The following is an 18,988-nucleotide window of genomic DNA, read 5'->3' on the forward strand; positions in this document are numbered from 1 at the left end:
TTATAAAAATTTAATCACTATTTTGCCCCTCTTATAGAAAATACAAGATTTTGGCCCTCATATATCCAAAAAAAAAATTACAAGTGAATATTACAGCCACACAACAGAGAAGTTCCAATGCGATATGTTTACACTATTTATTTGCAGATCCAATATGTTTTCTCCGTCGTCTCTCTCTATCAAACTTAAGGAATTATGAATTAATTTATATTTAATCTTTCATTAAGCTATAACAAAGGCAATCCAATGTGACGCAGACAGATTGATAACTAGGTTTACCAGCAATAAACCTAAGCAAAGGATTCTGGAGTCCACCAGAGATAAAAGAGAATAATCTCAATTTTATTGATAAAAGATGATAAGATACATTATGCAACCTTAAGGCGGCTTATTTATAAGAAAATAAACCCTAGGGCGACTAACAATGGAACCCTAAAGCCCATGGGTAAAAACGAAAACAACCCGAAAATAACTAGAAAAACCAAAACGCCGAAAAATAGAAAAATGCAGTTTTGAGGCCCTAAACGACCCCGAAAACCCGAAAAAGGTCACAGGTCGTGGCAAAGCGACGAGTTTGATTTCTGGCGCGATTTCCTTTCTGAAAAGGTAAGGTGCGTCCCAATCGGACTCCGGAAGCCCATTTCACGTCTACTAGTCACTTTTCGTTTTCCACCTTTAGCACGATCCAATTGTTCTTGAAAATTGGACCGCCATCTGTTCTGCATCAGTCTCCTCCACCTTCGAAGAACTTGACCCCGAGTTCTCTTCAGGATAAAGAGCGTCATCTTCATGAAACTCATGCAGATCAGCAACATTGAAAGTGTTAGAAATGCCCATGGAATCTGGAAGTGCAACAACATAAGCATTATCATTGATCTTCTTCACCACCTTAAAAGGACCATATTTTCTGGGCTTCAACTTGTTATAGGTACCAACAGGAAATCTCTCCTTCCTCAGGAACACCATCACGTCATCACCCTCCTGGAACACTTTAACTCGCCGATGCTTGTCAGCTGCAGCTTTATACTTGGCATTAGTTTGTTCCAACTTGGCCTTAATTGATTCTCTAACAAACTACACATCCTTGGCCATGCTTTCAGCAGCAACACTAACACCAGGAACTTTAGGAAGCTTTACCAAATCCACCACATGTCGAGGAACAGCAGTATAAACTAAGGAGAATGGGGACTTCCCTGTTGCACTATGCACAGCACTGTTATAAGCAAACTCCACCTGTGGTAAAGCATAATCCCATTGTTTGGGCCTATCTCCACAAACACTCCGAACCATGTTACCCAAGATTCTATTAGTAACCTCTGTCTGTCCATCAGTTTGAGGATGAGCTGTGCTGCTACGGTTCAAGGTTGTGTCAAACATTCTTCACAACGTAAGCCAAAAGTGACTAAGGAATTTCGTGTCTCTATCAGAGGTGATGGACTTAGGCACTCCATGCAAACGAACCACCTCCCTGAAAAACAGTTTGGCTATATTGGACGCATCAGCAGTCTTCTTACAAGCTATAAAGTGCGCCATCTTAGAGAACCTGTCAACTACCACAAACACAGAATCCACACCTCTTTGGGTACGGGGTAATCCCAGCACAAAATTCATAGCAAGATCCTGCCAAATATCATCAGGAACAGGTAAAGGAAGATAAAGTCCTGTGTTTTGGGACTGACCCTTAGAAACCTGGCAGGTGTAGCACTTCCTCACGATAGTTCCTGCATCCTTTTTCAACTGTGGCCAGAAATACCTCTCCTCAAGGCTAGCAATAGTTTTGTCTCGGCCCAAGTGTCCACTCAAACCCCCTCCATGCAGATCTCTAATAAGTTTTTCTCGCAATGAAGAACTAGGGATACATAACCGATTGCCTTTGAATAAATATCCTTCATTCACATAAAAATCTGCAACTGCATTATTGCTACTGCATTTGGTCCAGATCTCCTTAAAATCAGTATCTTCCTCATACAACTCCTTCAAGAGCTCAAACCCCACAATCTCCTGAGCTAAGGTGACCAGCAAGGAAGCCCTCCTACTCAAAGCATCTGCCACCCTATTAAGAGTACTAGATTTATGTTGAATCACAAAAGGAAATTTCTGCAGAAAACTCACCCACCTGGCATGCATCTTATTCACAGTTTTCTGACTATTAAGGTACTTCAAGGCTTGATGATCCGTGAACAGTACAAATTCTCTCTGAATCAAGTAGTGCTCCCATTGCCTCAATGCTCGGAACACTGCATAAAATTCTTGATCATAAGTACTCCACTTCTGGCGAGCTTCACTCAGCTTTTCACTAAAGAATGCTACTGGTTTCTTCTCTTGTGACAATACAGCACCTACTCCCACGCCACTAGCATCACATTCAACCTCAAAAACCTTATCAAAATTAGGAAGAGCGAGAACTGGTGCAGTACAAAGCTTTTTCTTGATCAAGGCAAAACTCTTCTCTTATTCCTCTCCCCACTGGAATTTGCCTTTCTTCAAACATTTAGTAATAGGGGCAGTAATGGTACTGAAATTCTTCACAAACCTCCTATAGAAGGTAGCTAAACCATGAAAGCTGCGCACCTCAGAAGCTGTTTTTGGAGCTGGCCATTCTCTTATAGCTCGTACCTTCTCTTCATCAACCTGAATGCCTTCTTCTCCAACCACAAATCCCAGAAATAATAACTTGCTGGTGCAGAATGTACATTTTTTTAGGTTGATGTACAGTTTATTCTCCTGTAAAGCTACCAAAACCTGCTTCAAGTGCACCAGATGTTCTTCTTTGGTCCTGCTATATATCAGTATATCATCAAAATACACTACTACAAAGGAACCTATAAAAGGGCGAAGAACCTGGTTCATAAGCCTCATAAAAGTGCTGGGTGCATTAGACAATCCGAATGGCATAACCATCCACTCGTACAAGCCATCCTTGCTCTTAAAAGCTGTCTTCCATTCATCTCCTGGCTTGATTCAAATCTGGTGATATTCACTGCGAAGGTCTATCTTGGTAAACACTTTGGAACCCTCTAGCTCATCAAGCATGTCTTCCAAACGAGGAATAGGGAACCTGTACTTCACAGTTATCTTATTAATGACCCTGCTATCAACACACATCCGCCATTGATTGCCCTTCTTAGGAACAAGGAGGACTGGAATTGCACAAGGACTCATACTCTCTCGAATGAACCCCTTTTTCAACAAGTCTTCAATCTGCTCTCTCAAAATGTCATTCTCCTTGGGACTCATTCGGTAATGTGGCAGATTGGGCAAGCTAGCTCCAGGCACCAAATCAATCTGATGTTGAATGTCTCTCATAGGTGGCAGCTCGTTGGGCAACTCATCCGAGATCAGCTCTTCAAATTCCCCCAACATGTCCTGCACTTCCTTGGGGATCACCACTTCTTCCTTTTCTGCAGACAATAACCCCTTTATCACCACTGGGCAGAAAACCTCAGATTCTTTAAAGGCCCTCTCCATCTCAAGTTCACTGCTAGACAAGGTCAGGAAACTCTCCCCTTTCTTCACACCAGATTTCTCAAATTGACACACAGGAGCCATAGCAATTTTATGGTTATTCCACATAAACAACATCACATTGTCCTTGCCTTTATAAGTCACATCCACATCATATTGCCAAGGTCGTCCAAACAAAATATGACAAGCATCCGTATCAATAATGTCGCATAAAATTTCATCTTTATAATGCTTACCAATGGTTACCGGTACTTTGCAGGATTCAACAACTCGAACTTGTGGACCTTTCTTGACCCACCCGAGGGAATAAGGTGTCTCATGAGGTTGCGTAGGTAACTGCAAATACTCCACCAGTTTCTTGGCTACAAAATTTTCGCAGCTTCCATTATCCACAATTAAGTTGCACACTTTGTTATTAATGGAACAAAGTGACCTGAAAATATTGCGCCGCTGCCCCTCTTCTTTAGGACATAGTAGAACCCACTGCAACACAATATTAACCTTCTCGGGAGATTCCTCCTCCGCAAACTCAGCCCCATCATAATCGCCATCTCTTCCAACTTCTTCTTCATCCTCATCATAATCATCTATAAGGGCAGTTTGTCTCCGCTCAGGACACACATTAGACCTATGCCCCGGCTTGTTGCATCGATAACAGATATCTGTTGTAGGTTTAGCATAGGGATTATTAAACCTCTGATTCGGGGCCCTATTTTGAGCACCACTAGAACTATTAGAACTGCCCGCGCCTTTAAAAGGAGGATTAGAAGCTTTAAAAGGGTTTTCTGCTCTCTGCAGCGTGGTTGTACCCTTGGCAGTTGAGGCGTTAACCAAATCTGTACTCCTTTGGTAGTTATACCTTTGGAAGGAAGAAGCTCGTGAAGGCTTCTCCAACAACTCTGCCTTCAATGCTAGGTTTGTAACTTCGGCCATAGTATGAACAGTTTGTAACCCAATTCTCTCCTGAATGGAAGGCTTCAGCCCACTGATATAGCGAGCCACCTTCTGGCCTTCAGTTTCCCCTAATTCATTACGCTCCGAGTAGCGTAAGAACTCAGCCATATAATCAGCCACCGTCCTAGTTCCCTGGACACATTCTATATACAGCCTGTATAAAATCTGCTCATAATCATCTGGCAAGAACCTCTCCATCATCAACTGCTTCATTCTTCGCCATGTTCTAACACCCTGCTTCCTCTGCTTCTTTCGAGTGTTCTGCAACTTATCCCACCACACTGCAGCAGTACTCTTCAATCTCCAAGCAACATGCTTAACTTGCTTGTGTTCAGGCACTTCCATAATCTCAAAGAATCTGTCCACCTGAAGCTGCCAATCCAAATAATCTTCTACACCCAAATTGCCCGAAAAGAAAGGAATTTCGGCCTTGACTTTGTAATCCTGGTCAACTTGTCCCTATTGTTCATGTTGTAAAATTTCTTCTTCAGGCTCAGATCTTGATGTATTATCAACAACTTCACCACGTGGAGCCCTAACTCGCTGGCCTCCTTCCCCATCTATACGCCGATTATTGTTGTTGTTGTTGTTGTTCCTCTCACCCAACAATCCACGCATTTCTCCAATCTGATCGTTCATGGAATTGATGGCAACGGTAAACGCTGCTGTAAGAGCTTCAATATCTGATTTCGTGACTTCACCCATTGCTACTAAGGCAAATAAAAGAGACAGGGAAGACCTGCTCTGATACCACCTGACGCAGACGGATTGATAACTAGGTTTACCAGCAATAAACCTAAGCAAAGGATTCTGGAGTCCACCAGAGATAAAAGAGAATAATCTCAATTTTATTGATAAAAGATGATAAGATACGTTATGCAACCTTAAGGCGGCTTATTTATAAGAAAATAAACCCTAGGGCGACTAACAATGGAACCCTAAAGCCCATGGGTAAAAACGAAAACAACCCGAAAATAACTAGAAAAACCAAAACGCCGAAAAATAGAAAAATGCAGTTTTGAGGCCCTAAACGACCCCGAAAGCCCGAAAAAGGTCACAGGTCGTGGCAAAGCGACGAGTTTGATTTCTGGCGCGATTCCCTTTCCGGAAAGGTAAGGTGTGTCCCAATCGGACTCCGGAAGCCCATTTCACGTCTACTAGTCACTTTTCGTTTTCCACCTTTAGCACGATCCAATTGTTCTTGAAATTGGACCACCATCTGTTCTGCATCACAATGGGTTAATAAATCTGCTGAGCAACAGAGACAGCGAAAATCAGTATTCTACAATCCTTTATTAAAGAAATATAATTTCTATCATCATTATCAACCTGCAAGCTTTGTTCTGCAACCAAAAAATTAACTCAAACCAATTCCTGCTCATTTGTTTTTGGGCTGGCGCCGTCCACCAAATCGCGGAAGCTTTGCAGTCAGCCTTAATTGGTACCCGACAACCAACTCGAGCTGAAGATATATGGAATAGGAGGTTGATAAAATGGAATTCAAATATGCAAAATATAAATAAGGGTAAATTAGAAAATTAGATGAACAAAAATAAAGAAGGAGGTATAAAAAGCAAATTGGGAGGTCTGAATAGAACCACTTTTTTTTTTTTATCACACCTACTATCATGTTCTATTCATCTTTTTGATTTTATTTTTTCACTTTTCTTTTCTTTATTAAGAAATAAATACTAAAAAAATTATTCACACAGTCTAATGACAAAGGTCCTAAGTACGTATCATTCACACATTCAGCTTTAACTTCAAGAAAGAGAGCAGACAGATAATAAACATATATTCTCTTCAGGGAACAATACCAAACGTATGTAGTGTGAATTTGTGTTCACTTTATATCACTTCACATATGTAATGTAATACCTGACCCGATAAAGTACTTTACCCCTTCTAATAACTACGTGTTGTAAGCTCCTAAAAACTCATAGAGAGTTAATCAATAAAGAAAGCAGTAGCTTTGTTCTCTAGTAATTTTCTTTTGCTTTGTTATTCTTGTTTCTTGTGAGTGAGAGTGTGGTGTTATTGGTTTGTAAACTTATCACGCATTTGAGCTTGGTGTTAGCTTGTAAGCTTGAATACCAACAGACATCGATCAAATCCATTAACATTGATATTAGTGTGAGCCAAAATATACATCATGGCAGGGCTTCCAAGATTTGTAGTGCTAAAATCCTTGAACCACAAATGCTTGTGTTTAACAAAAAATGTTCCATATGAGCCAGCAGGGTTCATGAAGTGCATTAGAGAACAAGTTGTGAGTCCACAGGCAAAGTTTGAAGTGGAGATGGCAAAGACTGGGAATGGACTGGTGCACATAAGATGCTGCTACAACAACAAGTACTGGGTGACAAACCAGGCTGCCAGGGATGATACAGTTTGGATAGTTGCGTCCGCGGACAAACCAGAGGAAGACCAATCAAAAAGCTCCTGCACCTTGTTCAATCCTAGGTTTGCAGAAGGCCAAACACAAGTCCGATTTATCCACGTCCAACTCCGGATCTCCGTATCCTTGTGGAAGAGTGCTACTACATTCGAGAATGCCTTATATCTAGGAGGACGCGGCGATGTTTTCGAAGTTGTTGACTGGGAATCGCTGGTGATACTTCCCCCACGGGTGGCCTTCAAATCCTTAGAAGATGGCAGTTACCTCTGTTCCCGCTGGATCGAACGACACCCATATCAAAGGTTCGAGTCCAACTTGGATGTTGGAGATCCATTGGTGGCCAAGGAGTTATTCGTTACTGCTGATGGAAGCCTTCGTATAAAGGACGGGCACTACGGCAAATTCTGGAGGCGTAGCCCTAACTGGATCTGGGCTGATGCATCATCCGAAAACACGTCCGACGACACTTTGTTTTGGCCTGTCAAAATCCAAGACAATGTCATTGCTCTTCGCAACTTGGGTAACAAAAATTTTTGCGGTGGACTCACCACCGAATACAAAACCAACTGTCTCAACGCCGCCTACCCTAATATCTGTAAACAGTCAAAGCTGGTGGTGGAAGAGCTTGTTCTTTCAAGGAACATCTACAATATCAATTTCCGACTCTCCGACTCCAGGATCTACCACGAGCAGGTCATAGAAATGGACACAGCTCTCGCCGTTAATGACAGCCCAAACAGAGACTCCACTATCAGCCTCAAGTTTGCGGAAAAAGATTCCAGGACCCGTAGTTGGAATGGCAGCGTTTCATTGAAGTTGGGTGTCAAAACAACTCTCGAAGTCAAATCTGTTCCACTAATTCTTGACGGAAAGATCGAACTTTCGGCTGAGGTTACGACAGCATGCCAGTGGGGAGAAACTACCACAGTTGAACATACCAGGGAAGCCAATTATGCTGTTGTTGTGCCACCACTATCCAAGATGAAGGTGAGTCTCATAGCTTCAAGGGCTTCATGCGATGTGCCCTTCTCGTACAGTCAGCGTGACATTCTCACTGATGGCCGAACCGTTACCAAAACCATGGATGATGGCCTTTTCACTGGGATTAATGCCTACAAATTTGACTACCAAAACCAGGCATCCTACGATGGCCAGCCTCTCTCTGTCTCTAGCCCATGGAGGCTCCCGCGCGCTGTGTACTTTGGGATTTGTGTGATTCTGGTGTTTAGTGTGTTGCTGCCTTGGCTGCATTTGGTGTAATTCAGGTTTGCTCATAGAAATAATAAACACAAAATTTGCTTCCTAATGTAATTCAGCCAATTGATTGAAATTTGAATTTCATACCTTGAGAATTTATAGCACTTTTAATTTTCTCTCATCGCTGATAAAGTATGTAACAATTCAGATTAAATATGCAATCTCTAATCATACGTGTGTCAAATTTTATGCATACAAATACGACACCAACACTAAATTCGTACGAGACTTATATTATGTGTCAGTATTGAGTGATAGACCAACAAATTCACAAGCAATAATTTGTGCACAAAAAAACTTGTTTGAGACTTTTCTTCTCTATGCAAGAATCAAGATCGTTCCCTACACAGTATCTACTTGTTTCTCATCGATGATTAGTGTGATCTAGCTAGTTACTCTTAATTAATTCTAGAAATCAAGATGGACACTACTGCTTATCTATCAATAATTTTATACGTGTGACCGGTGGCCCAGTAGTGAATTAAGTAGTAAATCCCAATTGGGTTCTGGTTCACCTCGATTAGGTTCTGGTTCACCTGGATTAAGTAGTGGTCATCGGTATATGCGGGCGCGGGCGCGCGCACACACACGCACACATATGTATGTGTGTGTGTGTTTTTGAGTAGAGTCGCTAAACAAGTTGATCTCATCTTTACTCTTTAGAGGTTGCAGATTCATATCTTGTTGAAGTCGGATCCCTAGCCGACCTCGATTTCGTTGGTGACAGGGTCTGGTTTAATTAGGTAGCCTACTCGGCTTTATGGTATGGTAAAGGGGTTGATTGCTCGAGGGCAGACGACCATCATTGGGTTGAAATAACTCAATTAGCCGCTAAAGCAAACCTGTAATGGATTAAATTTAGAGTGAATTGATCTAAATCTGAATCTAACCCAATCTAATCTAATAGCCTTTGCCTTGGCCTCATTCTTGACGCAAACTAGTTTCCCATTCTTAAGAGCAAAAACTAGTATTTGAGCATCTTACTCCGCTACGTAAGAAAAAAATGACCTACTTCTAACACGCTTCTGAGTATATATGAATGAGATTGTTGTTGATGACTTCAAAAATAGTCTTTGAATCTTGGGTTTTGGGGTGTTTTTTTTTTTTGGGGGGGGGGGGGGGGGGGGAAGGGAAAAAAAAGAAGATAATTACAAAATGACAATAGTATAGCTTCTTCTTTTTCTTTATCTTTTTTTTTTTTTTTTTGGGTGAAGAAGGTACTAGCTTTTGGTTTGAGTTTTAATTATCTACACGTTATCCAAAAAAAAAAAAAAAAAACTCAATTTGAATCAACAAAGTTATAAAATGAAAGACTAGAAACTTGAAATTAAAGAAAAAAGTTCAAGATAAGTTATTATAACTGCAAGTTGGATTAACCTTCTGAATTGAAGCATTCCAAATTTGATTTGAACCAGACAACGTCAATGAAGCTAAATTCTTTTCTCAATTTGATCTGGCACTCTCCTTCGGGTGGGCAAAACCATTTCATGTTTTACATGGGGGCAAGAAATGTGCTTGTAACAATCAAATATATATTATTCGAATGCTGCCTTACATAAAGCCTTCCCCGGCTATGTTAATTAAGGTTAGTTAATGTGAAGATTTCTCTTCAAGGATACAGAATTCAATTCGGGGTAGACAATCTTAATTTTTTAAGATGACAGTATATATGGTGGTATGCCTCTGTGACACAAGTAAGAGTCAAGAAAATAAGGGTTTTCCTAGTTAGCCCCTCTCCTATAAACCCTAGCTTTCCAAGATCAGAACCTAAAAAATAAGTATATATACAAATCATAGATAGCCAAAATCAATTACTGTGAACGTACCCAAAATATATATACAAATATATATTTAAGATTATAACTTATCCCAGAATTTACAACTTCAGCAAACCCTGGAGCTCTAATTCACTAGGTAGCTGTGGCAAATCCCACCCGGGGTATCTCGTCGATTTATTAGCTACCTTCGTACGAGATCTGTGGTGGTCTTTGATCGTTTCATGGCTGTAGTGTTGCTTTGGTAGGGCTTCTGGGGTGTGTCATCGTGCAGGGTCCTAAATCGGTTCATTGGTCGAATGATCAATCTCGTTAGCAGCCGGCGCTCAACAAGCAAATTGGTGCCGGTGGTGATCCGATCTTAGAAGTCGAAGTCAGATCGCCTGCGTAGCGTAGTTGGCAAGCTACGTAGCTAGCTAGTATTGGGTACATTTTCAAACGCCAAAAATGATCATTTCTATCAGATAAATTGTACGTGTGTCTACTACAGGAACCAACGACTTAAAATTGGGGGTCTGTATATACATATACAGGCCCGATCAGAAGCGGGTGTCTACAACCTAGAAAAAGTGCGGACGTCCCTCCTCACAGCTGCATCAGGCGCCGACAGCGGCGCTGCTCTTGCCGGAAGGAGTCCAAGGGCATCCAGTGATCCCAGATGACGTCAGCATGAAGATGAAGGCCAAGATGATCGAGATCGAAGCGCTGGGGGGGGGGTGAAACTTCACGCACCATTAAGGCGACTGTAAACTCGTCGCTGACAAGTCCATAGGAAAGAAGAAGCACCAGATCGAGGTCTGGTCTCCATCCGGCAAGAGCAGCGATGCCGTCGATGCCTGATAAAGGCTAGATGATGGAAGACGGCGCCAAATCAGCACTTTTTCGGGTTTGTGGACATCCGTTTCTGAACGGCTTTGTATACATACATATATATGTATAGGCAAACCTCGACAAAAAAAGGACAATTTATTGAGTGAAAAAGTTAAAAAGAGTACATGACAATAGGAAGGGGATCGAAGACAACAACCTTATCCCTCGAAAAATTAAAGAGACATGCCTCGATCTTCAAGAGCAACTACGTACTACAAACTAACTAAATCAAAAATTAGAAAGACCTAAACGGTAAACACACAAAAAAAAAAAAAAAAAAAAGATTGCAAAGTGTGCGGTATCAAATCTCATCAAATCATATCAGATAATGAAGCACAAAAATTAGCTCAAGTATCAACAACTTGAGTACCCTCTCTTTAAATTAAATGTGTGGATAAAGAATGTGCATTTGAGAAATCCAATGAAGACAATTACCCCACTCCACTCAAAATTGCCAAGGCACCATATATATGAGGAGAGTGAAGGAACTGAAGGTCAGAACAATTAAGAGATGAATCAACTTCTAACCAAGCATGCTTCCAGTTGCGAAACCAAGTCAACTCAATAGCTTTGATTACCACCATTATTTCAGCCGCAATTGAGCCTGGGATATCTAAATTGGAGGAGAAAGTATCAAGACGTCACCCATATAGTCTCAAAAAACTTCACCATAATTAACCCGCACTTGGTGAGTAATTTTCCATGTCAACTCATCCGTATTAATTTTAACCTAACTAATTAAAGGAGGATGTCAATCTACCTTTATGGTACAAGGGGCACAATGAGGTTTACAAGGAATCCCGAAAATCTTCACTATACAAAGATCCTGAATAGAATTGAACATGCAACCCGTGGCTATGCGTCTAGAAGTATTTACATAACTTGAGATCATCCTGCTACAAGCATGCATAACATTGGGCACAATACCCTCAACCTTGCACATATTTCTTGTTCGCCAGATGAACCACAAAACTCAAGGAGCTAAAACAAGCTATCCATAGGTCCTTTAGTTGAGGGCTGCGACCAACTCTATGGCCCTCGAACAAAAACTCCAGTAATGTGCTAGGAAGACCACCCAATTCAAATATTTCCATCATGCAAGTCCATACTGACGCAACAAAAGAACAATTAAGAAATATGTGCCCTAATGACTCGCCATGCCTCCTACAAAGCAAGCAAACTGAACCAAGAATATATATATATATATATATATATATATAATAATAATAATAATAATAATAATTTATTATTATTATTATTATTATTATTATTATTATTATTAAGAGAAGATGATTTGTTAGCCAAAATTTAGAATTTTGACAGAATTGATCTTAGAAGATTAATAAACTTTGAGAATTAATTAAATCATAAGGATATATAAGACATTTACAAAATATATTTTTATTAAAAAAATTTAATAAAAAAGTACCCACAACCCACTTTTCTCTCTCTCATTTTCTCTTCTCTGCAATAACCAACTCTTTCCTTTTTTATTTTCTGGAAAAAAAAAAAAAAAAAACTTGCACATGCAAAGCATGTGTGAAGAAATGATAGTGTGTGTGTATTACCCCGCTGGGATTTGCTACAGCTAGTGAATTCGAGCTTTAGGGTTTGCTGAAGTTGTAAATGCTGGGATAAGAGATAAACTTAATTAAAAGTGAATTGGTTTCTTTCATATTTACTGTTCCAATATCTGCAGAGACACGGGAAAATAGTAAAAATGAAAGAACTCAAACTTTCTTACTTTTATTTTGATAGAACTAACATTACATTCATAGTCAAGAGTCAAGACTAGGGTCCTACGTACCATTAACAGATTCAAATTCTTAACTTTAAGAAAAAGGGCAGACAATACCGGCCAACGTACACATGTAATGTAAACTTCTTTTATGTTTTTTAAATGTATTCACTTTATATCACTTCACATATGTAGTGTGTTGTGCATGAACCAACAATAACGCACTTGCCTCATATTTTGCAGTTTGCATAAAAAAACAAGGAGATGGAATCAATATATATTGTGGGCTTCGGTCATGAAATGTGACATTATATATAGAGTATCATTATTTATAACATTCTGTGTTGATATCATGATTTTACCACTTTACGTTTCGGGTTTATTGTATTGATAAGATCGAATTAACAAACACTAAAATTTAAGTAACTCATCCACCTGTTTCCTACTACTAGCCCAGGACCAGATCAATCGATCAAAACATCAAATATGCGATTCATTTTAATTAATTAGTTGATAATTAAAGTTTGTGTTCTTATCTAAAATGCCTAACTTCCTATTGTAGCCTTTAATTGCTTCATAATAAATAATGTACGTAAGTGCATACTTCCTATTGGGTCAGCTACTCTAGTCTAGAAAGCTTATTCACTCCAATGAAATAAAGTCAAGCTGAGGAGTAGCCCAAATCAATAAGAGGCAAATAAATATTCCTATATTGCCCCTCATTATAATTTATATAAATATATTGGTTGTATATATATTGTACATTGATGGGCAATAATAGAGGGTCTCAAATGAGACTTAAGATTTGTGGCCTCAATGTTAGGTGTCATATACCATGTAAGTAAATTTAATTTTTATTTTCAATTCCACATAATATATATTGCCACATCATAATCTTGCAATACCACATGATGTTGATAATTAAGTTTTGGGAGCTTCTATGCATACCTCCAAAGTTGGCATTTGAACCTCCTAACTTAATAGACCTCCAACTTACTTTTATAAATAACCAATTTGCTATCTAAACCTCCCTAATTTTCCCACAACCCCCATCGTCCAATAAGATCAATAAAAACTTCTCCTTTTTTAGGTTCTATTCATATACCTCCAAAATCGATAGTTGAATCTCATTCAATTTTGAAGATTTCACAATTCTATTTTACCATTGATACAATTAAGATGCACAAAAAAAAAAAAAAAAAAAAAAAAATCTCCAATTGGTAGTCAATACAGTTTTTTTTTCATTAAATCAATTGAATATAGAAACACATTAATATACTACTATCTGAGATGTTTAGATATTACTCCCAATCTCAAATTTTTTAATTTAACTGAGTTTTTGAATACAAAATTTTCATCACTTAATTATGGATTATGTATTGCAGGTACCCATACTGAAAGTGGTCATGGTGTTCCAAAGCCGGTCCAACATAATGCTCCTTAGCTTGGAGAGAGACACATATTTACTGATTGCTTCGAGTTGGGTAAAAAGCGCAAGCAGCAATATAATAGGCAATGCACAACTTAGAATTTTGCAAATTGCCTCATCTAAACATATTGTTTGTAGAGATAAGAAGAGATTTTTTGTTTTTTTTTGTCAGTGAGCTGTGGCCTGTTGGTTATCTAGGATAAACGATATCGTGGAAGTCACAGATTCAAACCTCACTGACATCATGGAAGGGTAAGGGTGGGGTAGGGTTAAAAAAAATATTTTCAGAAAAAATCTCTCTTTTTCCTCTTTTGTGTCTTTATTGGTAATTTGACATAAGTTGACGAAGGCAACCATAAATTGGAAAAAGAGAGTTCCAAATACTAATTTTGGAGGTATGAATAGAATCTCCCTTAAGTTTTAGATAAAAAAAAATGAAATAGAAAAGTAAAAATGAAAATCATGCTCACAATAATTGGGTCCACATAATTTATATCCTTATTAGATAATAAAAGACACCTAGAAAGCTACCAAAGGAAAGAAAAGAAAAAGACATGCAAGAAAATTCCTGGGTGTGAAGCCATTGAAATGAATTGACAGTCAAGCAATTAAATTCCAACAACTTCATTTTCCTACGTCCTTATTTGAACCTTCCCACTCATGGCCGAATCTGCAGAGAAATTTCCCAGTTCCAAACCATACGTCACTCCAAACAGAGAGATTCGGGGCTTTATGAAATTTACCATCTCTTTTGGTCTTTTGGTAAGGGAAATCTTTATAAACTTAAAGACTGGGGTGCATCACTTCAGCTTAGCAAGTTTTATATTTGATGTCAAGCATATCTATACACAATTACACGCAACTTGCTTATAAAAGTTCTGGAATAAAGTGAGGAGATTTTTGACCAAAGAAAAAGCAGAATTGAAAAATTAACTTCGTATAATGCTAACTTAAATGGGTGGAGGAAGAATGCAATTTATTTAGAGCAAAAAAAAAAAAAAAAAACGATGGGAAGTGGCAAAAAGTTGGTTACTTTTGATTAAATCATCTTACACAAACGCCTCATTGTCTCAAGAAATGCTATACATTTTTTTTTTTTACACTAACGGAAAAAATACCGATTGCATGATGTTCACTCCAGCTCCGAGGTATTGTGTTGCTGATCCACTGCCCCAAGTTTCTACATTGAGACGACTGGAAGTCGGGCAGTAGTGATGGGTTAGGGAAATTAATAACCTAGATTCCAAGCCTGCCGCTAAGTTAACATGGTTGAAAAGGAGATATCATGAGGTAGGAACCATCATGTGTTCGTCGGAAGAGCCGCCTGGTCTTATGGTCGGAGAGAGAGGCCATCAAAGAAAAAACATAATGAGCCACCGCCACCTAGGAATGAACCTTCACGGCTGCATGCAGAATAGAGAGGAGGTGATAGCATTTTAGGAGTACGACGTTACTAATTCTTGCTCCTTTCTTTTAAAACTTGGAGTTAAATAAGATATATAGCAGGGAGTTAAATAAGATAGGGTTGTGAGTCGTATGAACTTCGTTAAGTAATTGAAATATTGTTGTACATCATATAAGTTAAAGTGTCAAACCCTAGCAAAGTGTTGACCCACGTTTATAAGACTTATTTTGAACAATCATTAAAAAATTGTAAGACAAACCTTCTTGGATTTGTAAGTACTAGTCAAATGTGCCCCAAATAAGCCTGCAGCATTCTTATATTCATTCGTTCATTCAACTCATGCGTGTACTATTGAATGCATATTTAGTAGACATTCAAAATTAATTAAACCAAACAGCCGAATCCAACGAAATTAATTAATTGATTGGGAAGAGTGTCTCTATCCTGTGTAAACCTTAACTGGAAACAAACTATTGCAACTGCGATCGAGATTTTTTTTTTAAAGGCTTTTATTCACTCTTTAAACAAACATGATAATGGTAATTGTTATTTATTTATCTATGGGTTTAGTTTCCAAACTCATCACTGTCCAGTGTCTACATCAAATATCATTGTACGTCAATAGAGTTTCATCCCATATTCCCATACCATTTCCGTTTATAGCGATTTCTAAAAAAATTGCTCACCCATGGCTTCTTTCCAAATAGCTAAACCTAAAGGATCACCTTTGGGTGGTTTTAGTTGGACATTTAAATTTGATATTTGGACCTCCCTTACTTATTAAACCTTTAATTCACTTTTTTAAATACTTAAAAAGCTAAGGATAGCTCCTTAATTTTACCAAAACACCCTTGAAGAATTAAATCTATATTTTCAACAATTTTTTGTTTTTGTTTTTCCTTAATCTTTATCAATTCAACCACTAAAAATTTTGTGAGGGGAGCTGCCTACTTTTTTTGTGTACTTTCAATGACGGAACCAGAAAGTGATTTTTGGAGGGGCCGAACAAGTAGACAGTTATAAATATTTTTCTTTTAATTCGGATCGTAGTTTTTTTTTTTTTTTTGCAATATGGATGGTTGTAGAAAAGACTTTGGTTCTCAAATAAATGAAAAATGCTTGGGATCCCAAATATTTTTACCAAAATTGAGTCCCAAATGATGTGGCAGTTGCCACATAATCATTTTCATCCCAATAGTTTCTGACATGTCCACTTTCTTTTTTATTAATTTCTTTTTATTTGAAAAAGAAAAAAGAAAAAAACTCCGGTATTTTTATCTTCAATGTTCAAATTTAGGGTTCTAGCTACCTGAACATTGATTCATGAATCCAACCTAAGAGCACGTTCATCTCTTCTCAATTTAATAACATTTATATATGCTGCACAAAAATGGAACCTAGCTCAACTAGAGATAAGCAAGTTCTTTTACTAGATGCTTGATCTTTGAAAAGGTAGTTTTGCATCTCCTGCCCATCAATTTTCTACCTAAAGATGTTTAGAATTTTTGAATGAGCATATTGGGAAGATAAGATCTATGGAACCAATTAGAATGTCTTTTTCAATATTAATTGCTACAAGAGAATGGTCTTTGATTTTAGGGTTTGAAAAGAGAGAAAAAAATGGCCTGCATATGAAAGAAATTTGCTGCGTTTATATCTTCAGTTTTTCCTGAAAATAGATGAAAATAATAGGCATAAAGTGAAACGGGTGCGGCTATTGCCACCCTACCATTTTCTTAGTTCACCCTGCAAACATTTGAATGATTGAAAGACTATATTATCCAACTGCAAAATGACTAATAAGTGCACTAATTTTCTAAAATCCAAATATGTAATTAATTAAATACAAAGACTACATAATTTCTCATTAGACAACATTAATCTTTATCTTCTCCACCCAAATTTGAATTTATTACTATTTTTTTTGTCTTTTTATTGCCTCCTCATCGTTAATTCGTTATTCGATTCACAAAACCATTACCTTTAACTTCATTAAAATCTTTGCAATATTCTTTATGAACACCGAAAGTACAAATTTAAAACACGAAGAAAAAAAAATCAATCTCTTCTTAATTGATCGTAGTTGTAAATTTACTAATTTTTTACATAGATTGAAATAGAGAACATTGAAATTGAAAGAAAAAATTAAAAAAATGGGAGTAAATCAGATTATGATTTTATTAGGAAACTTTAATAAATTTTAATTTTTTTATGAGTATAAATTAAATGAGAGATTTTCATTAAAAATATTTATTTTTTAATTGGATATATCATATAAGGATATTCTTGGAAAGAGAAATGGGTCAAATAAGTAAATTTAATAATTAAAATTAAAATGTAGGGTGTAATGAGCAAGTAGGGTGAACAAAGAAAATTGTAGTGTGACAATAGCCGCACTCAAATAATAAAGCAAGTTGGAAATTATCAAGTTAAGGTCATTATGTGGCAGTTGACACATCACTTGCCACATCATTTGGGATCAAATTTTGGTAAATATATTTGGGTATGTAGCATCACTCCAAATAAATTAGTAATAGCTACACCAAAATATTCAATAAATTTATTTGTTTAAGGAAAATCCAAATCAAATTGTTTTGAATTTACTTTTGTATTAAATGATAAGGCCATATATAAAAATTAATTATTTTAGGTAAATTATAAAGTTATATAAGCAACATAAGGAAATTCTAAAAAAAGTTTGAATGTTATATTAATGCAATTGTTCAAAAGAAAATTGAATGTTATATTAAGGAGGGAGGTAAGAAGAGTATTTGTTTTTTTTTTTTGCCTCTCTTTGCCCTTATTTGTCTTTTCATATGGTTGACAAAGTCTATTGAAAATTGAAAAAAATATGGGGGTTCAAATATCAAATTTGAAGGTCCAACTAGAACCACCCATTACTTTTTATGAATAATCATATCAAATACACCTTCATTAATTGAGGTTGCGGTTTTTGAATCAAGAAAATATATTAATAGAAAGGCAGATCACCCCATGTTCTTACAATCATAGTTGACCATGTCCAGAATAAAGTCGGGAGGATGATCAAGCCAATACCATGCCATGTTGGCGTCATAGGCAGTAGCTGCTAAACGGTGAGCTATTCTATTACAAATTCTAGGGGTGTGTTGCACTACCACTTTCGACAGCGACAATAGGTCTTGTCTGATGTCATCTAAGAGCCCTTCATTAGATGCATGAGTGAACTGTGTATCAGCTATCTCCCCAACCGCATTCATGCAATCTGTTTCGATGACCACATCATCAATCTGCAACCTGTGGATCAGTCTTAGTCCTTCCCTGATGGCATAGAGTTCATCTTGTTTAGCTGAGGTAACAGAGCTAACAGGAATTGCAAAAGTAGCTTTAAAACATCCTGTACTGTCCCGTAGAATACCTCCAGTTCCCCCATGAAAGAATTGAGGCAAAAAACTCCCATCAACATTAAGCTTCCACCTGTTTTGTGTTGCCGGCTGCCAGGTTCGCTTTCTCTGCTGTTGGGACGACGGTTCTACTTTGTGATCGTGGTTATACTCTTCCAACCATGATAAGGAACTAATAGTCAACTCCACTGCACACTGAGCTGTATTCTGCCAACGCATATTATTCCGGTTTTTCCATAATGCCCACAGAACCATCATGAGTTGTGCAAAGACATCTTGCTTAAGGTTCAAGGCATGATCAAGCATCCATTCCT

The 18,988-nt window shown here is 37.8% G+C and overlaps 1 protein-coding gene across 1 annotated transcript; it reads left to right on the forward strand.

Annotated features, from left to right (window-relative positions):
• The first annotated feature begins 6,571 nt into the window (after nt 1-6,571).
• On the forward strand, nt 6,572-8,077 carry LOC112164402. The gene has a single exon (XM_024300600.1). The coding sequence runs from the start codon at nt 6,572-6,574 to the stop codon at nt 8,075-8,077; it is 1,506 nt and encodes a 501-aa protein (XP_024156368.1).
• The last annotated feature ends 10,911 nt before the right edge of the window (nt 8,078-18,988 follow it).

Source organism: Rosa chinensis, chromosome 1, assembly GCF_002994745.2.
Source record: "Rosa chinensis cultivar Old Blush chromosome 1, RchiOBHm-V2, whole genome shotgun sequence".
In the NCBI taxonomy this organism is placed as follows: Eukaryota; Viridiplantae; Streptophyta; class Magnoliopsida; order Rosales; family Rosaceae; genus Rosa; species Rosa chinensis.